Source organism: Hipposideros armiger, unplaced genomic scaffold (assembly GCF_001890085.2).
Source record: "Hipposideros armiger isolate ML-2016 unplaced genomic scaffold, ASM189008v1 scaffold_95, whole genome shotgun sequence".
Lineage (NCBI taxonomy): Eukaryota > Metazoa > Chordata > Mammalia > Chiroptera > Hipposideridae > Hipposideros > Hipposideros armiger.
In genome coordinates, this window is record NW_017731445.1 from 1,625,908 (window position 1) to 1,641,878 (window position 15,971).

At 35.7% G+C, this 15,971-nt stretch overlaps 1 protein-coding gene across 9 annotated transcripts in view; it reads left to right on the forward strand.

Annotated features, from left to right (window-relative positions):
- Window positions 1-13,272, forward strand: part of RFX3 (regulatory factor X3) — a 253,383-nt gene extending 240,111 nt beyond the window's left edge. For 6 of the 9 annotated variants that reach the window (XM_019645933.1, XM_019645927.1, XM_019645929.1 and 3 more), the window contains 2 exons: window positions 7,173-7,326; window positions 12,051-12,207. In XM_019645933.1, coding sequence (XP_019501478.1) covers window positions 7,173-7,326; window positions 12,051-12,170 — 274 coding nt within the window. In that variant the 3' untranslated portion in view covers window positions 12,171-12,207. Of the gene's footprint in view, window positions 1-7,172; window positions 7,327-12,050; window positions 12,209-13,067 lie in introns of those variants that run through there. The other 3 variants (XM_019645926.1, XM_019645930.1, XM_019645931.1) reach the window with 3 other exon arrangements.
- The last annotated feature ends 2,699 nt before the right edge of the window (window positions 13,273-15,971 follow it).

Consider the following 15,971-nt stretch of genomic DNA (forward strand, 5'->3'; position numbering starts at 1 on the left):
ACTTTGGATGGAATTGACAGATGGAGTCCCATTTCATAAAATAAATTAGATAAGCTATATTTTTTACCCAAGCCTTTGTTCTTGTGGTGGGAGTTCATTTTTTTCCTACTTTTGATAAAGGTGGCCCCACTGGCTTGAGCCTAAAAGCCATGTCTACTTTGAGGTTTAGGCAGCTCACTAATTTTAATTGCATGCAGCCATGCGCATGTCAGAAAGTAGTGACCACAGGACATACCACTGACAGGGGCTGTGGGTACACCATGGTTATTATCTGAACATCAGTAGCAAGATCAAAGCTAGACGTGAGAGAAGGTACATGAAGAAGTAACAGAGTTTAGGAACTAGTAGTGTTTGTGAACCCAGTAAGCCCAAACTGTAGGATTTCCATCTTGTTTTGATCACCTTTATAAAAATGGAATGAGAGCTCTTTTAATTATGATGGTAGTTGCCTTGGTTTTTATTGTCAGTGACTTCTTTCATTCTTAACTGATTTAGTCTAATTCTTATTTCTTAAGCTGAAGTAGCGCTAGCTGCAGATCTACTGTATAAGTGCAATTAAGAGTTAAATTATTGTTTCATCCGGAAAATAGTTTTCTAGTGTCTAGCCCAGGGTCACATGAAGTAAAAGAAAGCCTGCCAGCTTTGTGTTGTTGTTTTGTTTTTGTTTTTGGAATGGAATCATCCCACGGTTCTGTCTCATATCAATTTCATACCTTTCACCCAGATGATTTGAGAAGCACATATTAAGGTGCGGGCTGACTCTGACCCACTGGTTTGCTTCAGTAAAGCCAGAGCTAGGTTTAGATCTGGGTGTTGATGAGAAATGTAAGCTTTCCCTGGATACACGGGGAAGATTTAGAAAACATCGCCCCAGTGTTCTTAAAGTGGATGCAGCAGCAGCAGTAGTAACAGTAGAATTCAACATTTTAATTTGGGAATATTTCCTAAGAAGATTTCAGGTATTTTCTCATTTGTTTGCAAGTTGATTTTTTATTTATCCATTGTTTTCCCCAGAAAATTATATAGATGGTATATGTGCTTCGTGAATGATTGATGAAACAGAAGAATCTTACTAGCTGGTTGTTCCAAAACCTATATAACCAAAATCAGAGTACATCCTCTATAGCAGAAAAAGCAAGTTTTTTTTCCTCTTCTTATGGCTTTCTTATGTTGTTTTGTCAGACCTAGCCTTACTCCTTCCTGTGTTTTGTTTTGTTTTTTTCTATATTTAGTTGATATCGTTTTAGAAATACACCCCTGGAGCCTTCATCTCCACAGAGATCTGTTGCAGGTTATCTTGAAAAGAGAAAATTACTTACTTGTATTTCTAGTTCTCGCAGTTATACAAACCCGGTTGATCATCACTTGCCTGCCCTCTGTCCTCCCTGAGTTGGGGATAATTGGCTTGTTATTATTAGACACTATTATGGTTATTATTTTCATTTCAAAAACACTTGGAGGCATATAGCTCAGGGCCACAGAAAGAAAGGCATCTCAGACAGATGCGTACCTCCTGCTGGTAGACAAAGTCAATAGCTTAGAAGCTTAGGAGCCTTTAAAATCAGAACTGTGTTTTTTACTAAGGCGTATGAACATATTGAGTAATGAAAACTGCATTCCCAAACTATCAGAGAAGCAGAATTGCAGGGTAATTTTTTAAAAATGTTTTTGGCATGATAATAACAATCTGGCAGTTACATATACAGACTCCTAATGTTCTGAAGTCAGTTAATCTCATAATTTCTAAAATTCTGTGTATATATTTACATGCATACAAATATAGAAAAGGACCAGCAGAGAATCATGATATCAACTGGCTGTTGATATATTGCTGCAAACACCCTCTTTTCCAAATGGGGGTCTCTCTTTGCCTAACCTGGCTTTGAATGGCTACTATTAGCTCCCCGGGAGCTGGGAAACAATAATCAGTGTTTTTTGGGAAGAAATGGAGAAGTTATGTGGGCCATTTCTCAGCTTGTGTGTTCTGTGGATAACAGAACACAGCATTCCGCAGGGCTGACCAAACACCCCATTTTTAAGGAATGAAGTGTATAGCTTTGATAGTGATTTGAAAGGGGGCACAGGGAACCTACTTTGCCTAAAACTGGGTGATATATAAATATTCCAAAAAGTAATCATCTTTGGGAATCAACTGTCAGCGCTGTTTGAAAAGAGAATTTATCTGGGAGTCACAGGTGTGATGCTCTCACCTTTCTTCTTAGGAAGGGTGTGATACATCCCCAAATACACAAAGAGGCAGAGTGAGTATCATGTGTGAGGGTAAATGTTTCCGTTTTCACACCATGAATTATAAAGATAAATACACAAGGGTATTTCTCATCCATTATACAATAATTAACATTTTTAACTGATTGTGAAAGGAGTTGGATTCGTGGTAACTTAGCAACTCGATGGAGTCAATTTTGCAACCTATCTTACAGAAGTCTGAACCAGACAATAGACTTCCAATTAAACTGTTAATTGTGTCATTTAATCCTTGTCCTGAAGGGCAGAAGGAATAAAGTAGACGTAGCATTAATAATATAATTCAATTTATTCTTTTCTAAACATGACAATTTTATGGCATGCTTATTGGTATTTTTAAATGATAACTAGGTATTATAACTGAAGATCAGCAGATTTTTTTTTTTTTCCCAACAGAAGTTGGTATTAGTGAGAGCTACTAGTGACCTCCAGACCTCATCACGTATTCTTCTCTTTTGCTCCCTGTCCTCCAGCCACACTGGCCTCCTGGCTGTTCTTTGAACACATCAAATGTAGTTCTGCCTCAAAGTCTGCATTTACTCTCCTTTCTGTCCGGCAAGCTCACATGTTCACATGCTCATTCCCTCACTTCAATCCAGTTTCTGCTTAAATATCACCTCAGAAAGAATTTGCCTGGCACCCTAATTTAATATACCTGCCCCTGTCACTCTCCAGCTTCTTACCTTTATTTATTTATTTTTTCATAGCATTTATCACTACCTAACTTTATATTTTATATCTACTTGTGTTTTTATTGACTGTCTCTCCTACTAGAATGTGAACGCTGTTGAAACCAAATTTATTCTAGCTTATTCTTGAACAAGACCCTGGCACCGAGTAGAAACACAACAAATGTGTATTGCATGAATGAATGTGAATTCTCCTGGAAAAAAATAATTGACTTTGCATTTCTTTTAATAATACCAGAAAGCTACTCAATCTAAAAATTCTCCTTAAGTTATTAACATGATTTCAGGGTTATATTTTAAAGGAGCTATAAAAACCCTAAAATTTGAATTTAGAAATATGTATGTATTTATACTTACATTTAAATAATTCATTCTATATCTGTGATATTTATCCCTGTAAAGATCTGTTGAGATTAAACTGACTCAGGATTGGTTTTTTTGTATTAGAGTGAATGTTATCTTTTAAATAAAACATTTGTATTATGAAATTAATATGTGCTCACTTTAGAAAATCTAGGAAATATAAAAACTGTACAAAGAATAAACTTGAATCATCATTTTTCTCCCCAGAAGTGATCAATGGTAATATGTTTTCTTTTAGTGTTATATAAAATTGGGATCCAATTGTTTACCACAGTTTATTATCTGGATTTTTCCCTTAACATTTTGTATTTAACATTATATCTTGAACATTCCTTGTCACTAAATATCTTCAGAAGCATAATTTTTAATGTCCTCACACTATTCCATTATGTGTATGTCTCATAAATTATTTAAACATTCCCTTTTCCCCTATTCTTGAGCATTTAGGTGGTTTTTGGTATTGTCATACAATTACAAAAAATACTGTAATGATTACACTTGTATGAAAGGGCACATATATCCTCAGATAAATTCTAGTAAAAGGGTTAGAACTTCTTAAAGTGACTAGTACAATTTTAATGAATTGTGCCATCCCAGCACTAATAAATTATTAAACATTCCCATTTATTTATGGGTAGGATTTAAATTTAAAAAAAACAACAACTATGGATAGCTTTTATTTTTAAATGGGCCCATATTATACATTCTACTTCTTTAACGTAACATTATATTATAAATATCTTCCATGTTACTACCTTTGTGTCTAGTCTACTTAATTTTTTAAAACTATTGCAAATAATTCCATATGTGTATGAACCATAGTTTGTTTAATCAGCATCCTGCTAATGGATATTTTGTTTTTCACCCTAGTTTCTCAGTGAGTATAAATTAAATATTGCTACAATTAAAACTGTCTTTGCTCATTTGTGTAAATTTCTAGAATTAAAATTTTTGGTGTAAAGGATTTGTGCATTTAAAATTTTTACAAATATGCCCAAATTTCCCTTCACAAAAGATTCATGAATTTTATACTCGCAGAAACAGCATAAGAGTTCTTTTGTCATACTCTCTGCAACACTGGATCTTTTAATCCCTTACAGTAAAATAGATGATATAAATAAAATTGATGATTAATTTGTATTTCTTTTAATTTTGAATAAGATTAGTCATATATTTGTATGTTTGTTAGCCATTTGTCTTCTCTGGGCTTTATTTTACGTGTAAATGTTTGCTATCTTTCTTCAGCAAAAGAGCTGAAATTAAGAGTGAATATTCTAAATGAGAAATGTAAACAGAAATAGTCTCAGAGACACAGGAAAAACTGAGGGTTGCTAGTTGGGAGGGGGTGGGGATGAAGGAGAAGGGGAAGGGACGAGACAATACAAATTGGTAACTACGATATGGCCTTAGGAATAGAAAAGACAATCTGGGGAATATAATCAATAATGTTGTAAATATTTTTTAGGGGGCCAGATGGACTCATGATTTGTTAGGGAGACCACTACATAGACGGTGTAGAGCCCTGAACACTGCACTGTATATCTGAAGCTGATGTTGAATAATATTGTATGTCAACTATAATTATATATACATATAGTCATGGGATGTGGAATAAAGTGTGGGAATGGAGTCAATGGAATTGTAAAAGATAAGTATGCTATCAGGGTTGGGAGGACAGTGGTTGGGGGGAGGGGGGTTACTTTGTGAGGGGTGAAAAGGATAACTATTGCATTGTTTTTACACCTGAAACTAATAATAATAATAAATAAATAAAAGAGTGAATATTCTGCTCCTGCAATATTTAGTTTTTTAAAATTATTTACTTCATATAATCAAATCTGGATTAGTATAGGTTATACACTATTTTATTGTTATTTTTGCATTGTTTTGTTTTTGCTTTTTAAAGTACAGGATTCTCTGCCTTTTAAATTTTTTCCATAGGAGAAAAAATGTTTAATTTCAGTAGCTGTTATATTTGTATTAATTATTTTTTACAAATGGGTGATGTGTCACTGAATTGTAAGAAAGGTATGCATAGAATTATAAACAGAATTTTTCCATATATCTTTAGCCTATAAATGAAAGTCTTAATCTATTTTCAGTAATTCGCTTATAGAGCTGTACACTTAAGGTATTCATTAAGGTATTGGACTCTAAGGTATCATTCACTAGTACTGCTGTTTATAATAATGAATACATTATTAACTCTAATATATATAGTAGTGTATTAATAAGTAGTTTTCTTAGGATCTCACATTATACATTATCTTCATTTGACACTCAGGCTAACCTTGAACCTTAAAATGTTAAATGACATGCTCATAATTAAGATCACATAGTGGTTAGTGTGGTTTAACTCCAAACCCATGCTTTTTTTTTTTTAGTAAATATCCACTAATGAGAGGTCCCCTGCCATCATCATATAGTACCTCCCTGTTCTTACTACCATAACCAGATGAGGAGGAGGAGCTCAGCTCTTTCTGTTCTATTATAATCACAATCAATTCTATTTAAGTAGTGGTCTATTTATTCGTAAGCTTATTTCACATCCTTGAAATAATCATGTCAGTTAGATAAGAACAAAAATACTGCTTTCATTTTCATCCAAGAGGATAAACAATCTCAGGGAAATGATGTGTTTGAGGTCGACAGGCTAATGAGTCAGAATCAGAATCAGAAACCCAGGCTTCCAAATTTCAGAGAGACAGTGATGATCTGCCACTGGCCAAGTTGAATGTATAGAATTTGATATATTAGTGGCATCTATATAAATAAAGTTGATGTTAAAACAGAAAACAGAAGTATATTCTTCTATTTCTCCATCTGCCTGATATTTTATAATTCTTCACTGCAAACCAAGGCTTCGGAATATCAGCCTTTACATTTGTGAGATCCTGTCTCTTCCTCCTACCTGAGAATATAATGGCTGTTTCGTTATCCTAGGCCAAAAATCTCTAGAATAGACCACTAACCCAGTGATGAGAAACACACACGCAGACACACACCAAGACACCCGCACACACCCCACTCTGACTCAAAGTTAGAAATATTAAAGAGGTTTGAAGTCATGGACGAGCTTAATGATTGGCTTGTCCTCAGTGAGGCCAAAATTTTATATTTTACTCATTTCCATTTTAAATATAATTGAGTTTATTGATAATATTTTATTAATAATCATATTTTGGTATTATATTTTATCAATTAACTTCACATTTTTCAAAGATATGCATTTCTAATTGATGTTGTTACACTTATTTCTGATGGAACATCACCTTAATTGAAATGGAAGTCAGTAAGAAACTGGAATTACTTAATAAATTTACCTTCAAAATCCAACTTTTAGGAATCCCTGAGCATGCTCACTTACATTATACATTGCCACATTTGGGAACATTGCTTAGTATATTTTGTAACCTTTGTATGGCACACAAACGTATTTTCCAAAAATGTACACCTAAGTCATTGTCACTGAGAGGTGGTAACACTGTGTTTACCCCTCAAGAAGATTTTCACTTTGAATTGCTTTTTCTTAAGGTGGTGATGAGTTGCCAACCTTTCAAAAATATTTTATATTCAATTCTGACCCATTGGGGAGTTTAACAGAATCAGCAGACTTGCCAATGATAGTAAAATGGCTTTTCCTGGTGAAGATCTATCTATCTCTAATGAAGATCTAATCAAGTCTTTCAAAGAGTTGAGCCAACTGCTTTCAATAATGAAATTATTCCATGACAGGTTGTGTGCTATACCAACTTTTCAGATCACCAACTTAACTTTTTTTAAGAGGAAAAGTGTATTGAACTCTAATCCTGGTCACTGATATTGGCTGCATATATGTTTTTTCTCTTGGAACAGCTCAATGGTTATTCGAGACTTAACCTTACGCAGTGCTGCTAGCTTTGGCTCCTTCCACCTGATCCGTCTACTCTACGACGAGTATATGTTCTACTTAGTAGAACATCGTGTTGCTCAGGCAACAGGAGAGACACCCATAGCAGTCATGGGAGAGGTAAGAGAGCTATAATCCATATTTGTTTTTCTAAAGAACCTGAATTCCATTTTAATAAAAAAATATTAATTATTGATAAAAGCAATGGTTCTAAAGCAAAAGCCTTAGACCCTGGAGGGGCTGTAGATTTATTTCAGGGGGTCCTTAAATCCCTCTGTTCATATGTATTTTCTTAAGCAATGAATTCTAAAATTATAGATTATATCATGTGGAAGTTTGTGGAATGTTTCAATATGTCATAAAGGTGTCTATGTAAAAGAAAAGTTTGAGAACTACTGGACTAAAATAAAAAACCTTATTGAATGGAAAATAAGAAAGATAGATGCTTCTGATAAAGCTAGGAATACAGAGGAAAAAGTTAAATATGTATTTTGTAGACTCTTTTTCCCAATGTCCAAAAGTCAAAATGAATGATTCTATTTCAGAAAGGAGTGATGATGATGATAATGATAGCTAACATTTTGGGGGCACTTACTATGTGCCAGGCACAGTTCTAAGTCCTTTATATATAATAAAGCATTTAGCACTGAACAACTCTGAGATAGGTACTGCTTTATCCTGTTCTACAGATGAGCATCTGAGATTGAAGTTGAAAGCTAAGACACAGAGAGATTAAATGGTTACATAGCTAGTAAGTGGTGGAGATCTATTTTGAATACTCACTCTGATTTTCATACTCATGTTTCTAATCACTAAAGATGTGAAGAAAAAAATTCTCTTCTTCAGAATTTATAGATAGTAAACAAAATGTCTTATTTTCAACAAGTATCAAAAAGCCCTGAAGTTAATATAAACAACAGTTTGTTAATATAATTAAGGATAGATACAAATGCTGAAATGATTCAGCACTGACTCATTTTGTTGTATTGAATTGGGGGTACTTTGAGATCCATGGATTATACCACATTAGGCAATATTACAAATTACACAAAGCAATCAAGATGACATGTTCATTTTTAAACTATGTGTATGTGCTTATTTAAATTAAAAAAGTGAAAATAAATGTAAAATTCTTTTCCTAGTTTAATACATATGATAGTAAAGGTATACATTTAAAAATAGATTAAAATACCTCAAGGACCCCTTTAAGTATTGTAATATAAATAAAATACATGTTAAACTTACTCAGAATGCTGGTTAAAATATCCCTCTTTCCCCCTTCTTTAAAATCTCTTGTGGTGTGCTGATCTATATGTGTTTGTATGATGTTGCTTAATGGCAATTGTGCTTAAATAATGCCAACTATATGTGTGTGAGATTAAGCGAGAATCACTGTAGCTTTTAAATNCATGCTGCCTATCCGAAGGACCCTGCCACCCACAAGTGGACCTAAAGAAGGCCAGCCCAGCGCTCGGACATTTGTTCAGTCCATTATCCCACTGCCATTTCCATCCACAGCAAGGTGGAGGAGAGGACTTTTTTCACTTGTCTATCTGCTTGAAATGACTTTTTTCCCCTTTCAATGCTGGGTCTTTTATTATTTCGACATTATTTCCCAGGCACGGGAAAGCTGGTGGAGATGGAGCCGAGTTAGCAGTGTGATTTGTCCTCTTTTTCTTCGTGAGGCCCTGCTGGTTCCATATACCCCCACACCTGATGCTTCTTGAGATACAGCCATAGTGGCATCATCAGAGCCTAAGGCTCAAATCGGAGAGTTTCAAGAGTTTTTGTGCACTTTTTCCACAAAATGAGAATTTTAATGTTTTTCCTGATGATAAAAATAATATTAGCTCTGTATAAAAATTTAAGAATGATACACAGAATTAGAAACTATAGAAAGTGAAATTTCATCATCATGCCAAGAGACTACCACCATTAAAAGTTCAGTGTGAAGATCCAGATACTATTTTTTGTTTTTATGTATAAACAAACGCATAAATAAAACAAGAAGTATCATACAAATCTGTTTCACGTATACCCTCTTAATGAAGCAGATGTCTATCAAATGTATCCCTCTCCCAGCAGCCCACCAGCCCTTCCAATGTGCTTGTTCTGACAAATCTAATATCAAGTCCATTTTCCAGAGGCAAACAGGTAACTATAGAAAACAGATGGGCCAAGAAGTCTTTTGCTTCATCTAAGAGCCCTTCTTATCGCTTAATGGTGCATTACAGACATCATTTCTAGTCAATACATCTAATCTCAACCTTTTTAATTACATATGCCATTTCTTAGGAATTGTTGCTCCTGGCAGCTGTACACTGCACAACAGGTCCCTGTTACTCCTAATCACTTTTCTCTGGAACCTTCTTTGCCCTAGTTGATATTAACAGAGGAAAAGTCAAGGGCCCCATTATATCAAGGGCTGCACCAGCAGGGACTTCCATGGTAGATGTGTCCTAAATAGTAAAATGAGACGCAGTATCCTTAAGAAGGAGTCCCCAACTTAATCTGACTGAAGAGCTACCTGAATATGATATGCCATAGAAGAGAATATCTGATTCTGTTTATAGAAGTCACTGTAAAATGTCAAAAATATAACAATAAGTGTAGATATATTTTAGTGATAGATGAGGTATTTGATGTGATTATATGGGTATCTGTTTTTGATAAACACTAAAACATGTTGAAGGTGAAATAGAAAGATTTTTAAGGCAGAAATATATTCCCCACTGTTTAAAAATTATCACTCGTGAAGTGTATCCTCTACACTCCTCTGAAGAGAACCTTACACAGTTGTAAAGCTATGTGTGAGCATTTTCTCTCTTTGCTCTACTTTTGAATTCTAGCATGGCAGGCTGGAAAAAAATTAGATGGTATTCCATTATTATGATGTTTTAGTTAATATAAAATGGATTAAAATTTGGATCTAACCGTGACTACTTAATACATTTAATTCCAGAAATGAATACCAGCTATTAACAGTGAGCATCAGTGTTGCCAGGAATGGAACTGCATTGCACATTTTTCATCTGATACTACTGCCTCAGCCTTCATAATTTTTTGTAATAAAAATGTAATATTGTGATGTACAACATTCATGTACACCAAAACATCTTTACAACAGCCCCTGATACTTGCTATGGTTATTTTATGAATCAGCATAGGTCTTACCTACATTAACATCAACACATGTGAAATTTATATCTAGTATAGATATTTGGAAGACACTGAAATTTTTTCTTCTTCCTCCTTCTCTCCGTCTTTCCCTTTTTTTTAGTTAGCATTTTTCAGCTCAATATATTGCCCAAAAGCCAGTATAGTGTACCAAAATGATAACAAAAATTATACCATTATTTAATATAAAAACTTTAGGAAATTCCAAAGGCCTTCTTAAAACAGCTATTAAAGTTATCAATCACAAACTAACCAAAAATAAATTACTTTTGCTATGTTTGAAAGAATTATAGATACAGTAACAGAACATTGATACCAGTAAAATTTAGTGAAAGGAACACCTACAAGCTTTGTCCCCTGAGAAGAGCTAAGCAGTTGCTTTCTTAATGTACTGCATCAGAGTGTTTCTAGAGCACCAGATGATTGCCATTTTCCAATCTGTCTTTTGGTAATGGTTTTGGTATTATTTGTGTGTGCAGATGAAGGCAGTGAAGTGGAAAGCGAAATGGATGAAGAACTGGATGATTCTTCAGAACCTCAAGCCAAAAGAGAGAAAACCGATCTGAACCAGGCATTTCCGGTGGGCTGTATGCAGCCTGTTCTCGAGAGCAGCGTGCAACCGAGCCTCCTGAATCCGATTCACAGTGAGCACATCGTCACAAGCACTCAGACTATCAGACAGTGCAGCGCTACAGGAAATACCTACACTGCAGTCTAAAGAATATTAAAGCATATTTTTCCAGCTAACATTCACCCTGTTGATATTGGGCTTACGTTGAAATTTAAATAAGCCTGAAGGACGACTGTTGTCAAATTCTCTCTGTGCTGATCATTACCTTTTGGAGTTGTGAAATGGAATGGGTGTATGTATTTTGCCAGGTCTTTTTTTTTTTTTTTTAACATAAACAAATTATTTGTCTCTTAATAATGAGAGGTTTTTTGTTTTTTTTCCTTAGTTTCAGGTGTCAAGAAGGATTTTTACAACACTTAATGTTTTTGTTTTCTTATAATTAAAAGTAATTTACATTTTGTAGCTTAAAATATTTTATTGTTGATTGTTAGTCTTGGTGTATGATTTCATGTGTAAATTTTTAATTAGATGCACTTCTGTGAAATATCAAAAGAAATGAATTTCTTTGATTTACACTGGAGGCATGCCCATTTGGCAGCAGATGCATCAAATTTGCTTTTGAAAGGTGCTTTTCATGGGACAGAACCACAAGACACTATTTTGATAACATTTTGGAGCATGGAAAGAGAATACAGAGCATTTTTATTCTAGTGCTAGAGGGTTGGGAAGGTCATCTATTTTTCTCTGAAGAAAAATTGAGCTGTGCATTTATCAGTTCAGAGTAAATGACAGAATTGCAAGAGATTATGCTAATATGTACATAATTTGTGTACATAATTATTAAACCATGTTAATGCAAGCTTCCGTTAAACATTGAATTTTAACTATTATTTGCATACCAATTCCTCTGTTTAATGACTACTGATTCTGTATTTGGGACCACTGCACAGATGCAGTCTGCTGTTGAGTGGGGCTGTTATAGTTAGATACTGAAGCTGAAAAAAAAATGACTTGACTTTTTTTTTTTNCAATACATGTTTAGGTTAAAAAAATGTGTGCATGTTTGCAAAATAAGATCAGTTTTATTACTTTATAGACATACCTTGTAGATGAAAAAAATACTCCTATCATGGAACTCTTTATAAGCAAACTTCCGAATGTAAGTAGAATTTCTGTCTCACCCTTTCTAAGTCTGTTGAGAAATCTCAATTCCTAATAATGACTTATTCTGAATCTTCAGCTTTAAAAAAAAGTAATATTTACCATTTAAAAAGTGGATGAGTTTAGGTTTCACTTCACCTTTTTCCAGTTAGCTTTGTTACCTCTGCTATTCAATTTTTTATGTAGTTTACCCATCTTTGTTTACACCGAGACTCTCAAAATGTATTTTCTCACTGTAAAATTGTCATCAAGCTCTTGAACCAAGGTAGAAAATGAAGTCTAAGCTGAAGGTTATTAATTGTTTCATATTGTCGTAAGCTCTTTGTTTGTTTGTTTGTTTGTTTGCATTAGTAACAATCAGATGCCTTTCTTTTTTAAAGTGGGACCCTTAGTAAAATAAGAACAGCAAATTACAAAAAGAGAAGTGTGAAATTAAATATTGTGGGGCAATAAATACCCTCAACTTTGGGGCTTCTATTATGTTTTTCATTTCTACTAATAAAAGCTTGAAAAACAGAATTCAACCAAGCGGCTGGACCCTGTTTTTCCAATATAGATTCCAGGTGGATTCATGAGCTGCGCCTGGGGGCGGAGCTGACATGGCCTGCTACCTCCGGGCTTTTCCAAATTTATTCCACCACATTCTTCTTCATTCAGGCCGCTTATTTCCTCACTGCTAAGTTGAAATAATAAAAGGAAAATGAAGCACGGAAGGCAGAGAAAATTGTTATCCTTTTGCAAAGAGGCTAAGACAGCTAAATTGTGACACAGTTTAAACTGTTCAAATTCGACAAGTTTGATTAGAAAATTATGTGGCCCTTGTAGTTAGAGAGCAGAACGGTCACTAGTTCGTAGTTTTAAAAAGTCATAGTGTGGGATTTGACCACGGACTGAGAATATTATTTTATTTTGCCTGGTAGTAACTCTTGCACAAATGACTGTTGTTTTGCAGTTTGGTGATTTAAATGCTGTGTCTCCTGGAAATCTGGATAAAGGTAAGAATTGAAAATAATGGACATTTTTAAGGACTCTTTTTGACTGGGAAATTTTCACAGAGGAAAATGTAGTGTATGTCTATGGCACTCTTATTTTGTGGAAATGGCATACAATCCTAGATGAATATGACAGTTACGTCTTTTGGAGTCCTTCATTATTTCTCCATTTCTATGCTTTTTTTATGCAAGGTACCTTCAATGCAAGAATTAAATTTAAATGCATTTACAAACTAATGACTTTTTTGCCTGAAGTTCATTACAAGTAACAAGAAATTATTTGTGATCATCGCCCAGGTCCTAGAGAAAAGTGATAGAATTGGTCCAAAAAAAATTTTTTTTAATTCAAGGCCTACTAGGCAAGAAAAAAAGATTCCTCAGCTTCCCCATCTCACCACTTCACATTTTTCAGTGGAAAAAAGAACTCAGAAAGAGCAATGAAGTTTACTGTAAATGCAAGATCAATAGTGGTATAAATGAAAAGGATAACATAGATACTTCTTAATTTTTAATACCAGCATTGCCATTCTAATATGACAACAGGATATATATTTCTGCAGAACCTCATGATCTATAAAACCACAAGAGTGAAAGGGATAGGGCTTCGGGGAATAAGAGGTTAGAATAGAGCACACACAAACAAAAACAATCCTNGTTCCTTTCTCCCCTTGCATTTGAGAGAAGTGCCTATTGACCCAGCAGCCCAGGGCCACAACCCTTTCCCTTGGGGGTCCCTGCTCATTAGCTTCCTATACTGGTTTCCTTCCCTGCTGCTCTGGGCCGCAACCCCGCCCCTCATCCTCCTCAGGAAATGCAACTTTGTTTATAACCGTGGTCCAAACACAATCCCACAAAAGGTGCTCAAAAATATTCATTCAAGGAAGGAAGCAGAAAAGAATCATGGAAAGACAGACTACCAGCTTACGGGATTTTCTCTTTGGATTTCATGATTGACATACTGGATTTCTTTATCAGGAAAATAAAGCTCCTAGACCAGGAAGTGCTCCTTCTGACCAGAATGCGTCTGTCAATATTTCAGAGAACCTCTGTAGGAAGTTGCGCTTACAAAGTGCCTTATAACTAGAGACGAGCCTTCCTAAAGAGTTTAGAAGTGGGAAAAGAGAAGAAAATAGAAGTTCAAGATTTCTTAACACATTTCAAGAGCTAAAATGGGCCCTGTAGACATGAGGAAAGAAATCTCAGCACACTGCCCTCTTCAGTGAAGCCCACCACCACAGGGCTATTTGCTTAGAAAAGAGTTAGGCTGGGAGCCCCAACCACAGAGCAGGCTGGGTGTAGATCCCCCAGCACAGACTAAGCGTGACCGCGCCCCCTGCTGGCCACGTCGCGACACTTCTCCTTTGCCCAGCCCTGGTGGCTCTGGCCTGGCCATTGTCTTTCTGGTGTATTTGCTCATAGACACAGGTTAAGATAATTAAATCTCTGCTCCTCTTGATAAAGAAATAGCCCTTGTTTGAGATGAGCACGTTCCTCAATTCAGAGAAATTTTTTTCTGCTTTTCACCATCACTGTACTAAAATGTACTTTCATAAGAGATTTTCTACAAGTATGTTGGCCCTGTGAGATGATACTACAGGCACTTCAGACTTGATTCACACTAGTTGTGAAGGGTTTCTTGGTACAAAGAGAACATGTTTCCACATCCTAACCCACATTATCCCTCCAATTAATTTCCAAAACGTAGAGGTAGTACAATGAAAATTAAGGAGTGCTTGTGTGACATTATAAACTAATGCCATGGGTTCCTGTTGAAGGCAGCTTCAAGGGAAGTCGGTGTTAGGTTATGACCACCAAGGTTCTTTCTTTTTAACCCACAGTTTTATTTACATAAAGGATATGCTGCCAGGCCCAACCCTAACGTTTGGAGGGCCTAGGGTACCTTATGTTAAATATTTAAAAAATTATGAATCAAGCTATAAGTAAAATCTGTTCTATCCACCTAGGGTGATAAATACAGAGGGTGCCAAAAAAATGTATACACATTTTAAGAAAGGAAAACTATTAAAATTATAATAGTATATACCGATAACAAAAGATGAATACAAGTCACATTTGACTTCTGCAATTTCAAGAGGTGCTCAAAGTGGTTACCATCAGCATCCAGACACTTCTGATTACGGCGAACTACTGCTTGAGCAACGTTAACCAAAGTGTCCACTTGTATACATATTTTTGGCACCCCGGTATATCTTGGTAACAACTTGGAAGGCTGGTTTTAAATTTAAAATTCTCAGGTTTCTCCTAGTCCCATGCCAGGAAATGGTAACATAGACACAGTCAGCCCCTGGCCCAGCCTTTGGTCCCTAGGCCACTTCTCTTACGTATCACTCCCCATCCTATGCTATGAATAACCTTGTGCTATGCTTGTAGACACCTCAGGCCAATATCAGGTTTGGTCCACCTTTGCAAACAGCTGCCCCTTGTTGGCTATTCCTTCTTTTTTTCTGCAGGGTGGACTAGGAAAAGAGACCTACACAGGCCTGGAAGGGGACTCAGAGTCTTTGGGCGGGGAATTCTGAGGTCTCATATAACAGGAGTATGATCTGGGAGGGCGGGAGGAAAACCCAGGCTCCAGGAAGGTACATCCACCTGTCCCAGTTGACTCCTTTCACGACAGGGTGGGCCACAGCCACAGGAAAGTCAGAACAGGGATCTCCATAGAGTGGGTCTAGGACAGAGGCCACTCTTGGTTTAGTCTAATGGTACTGTTAAATGTTCCTATTTTGGAATCACTTTTCTCCTTAGAAGCAACTAAGGCCTGTAAGCTGACTTCACTACCTGCATGCTCACTCATGAGTGCTCTTAGAGATTTGAAACGATATAAATGTACATGCATTGCTGTG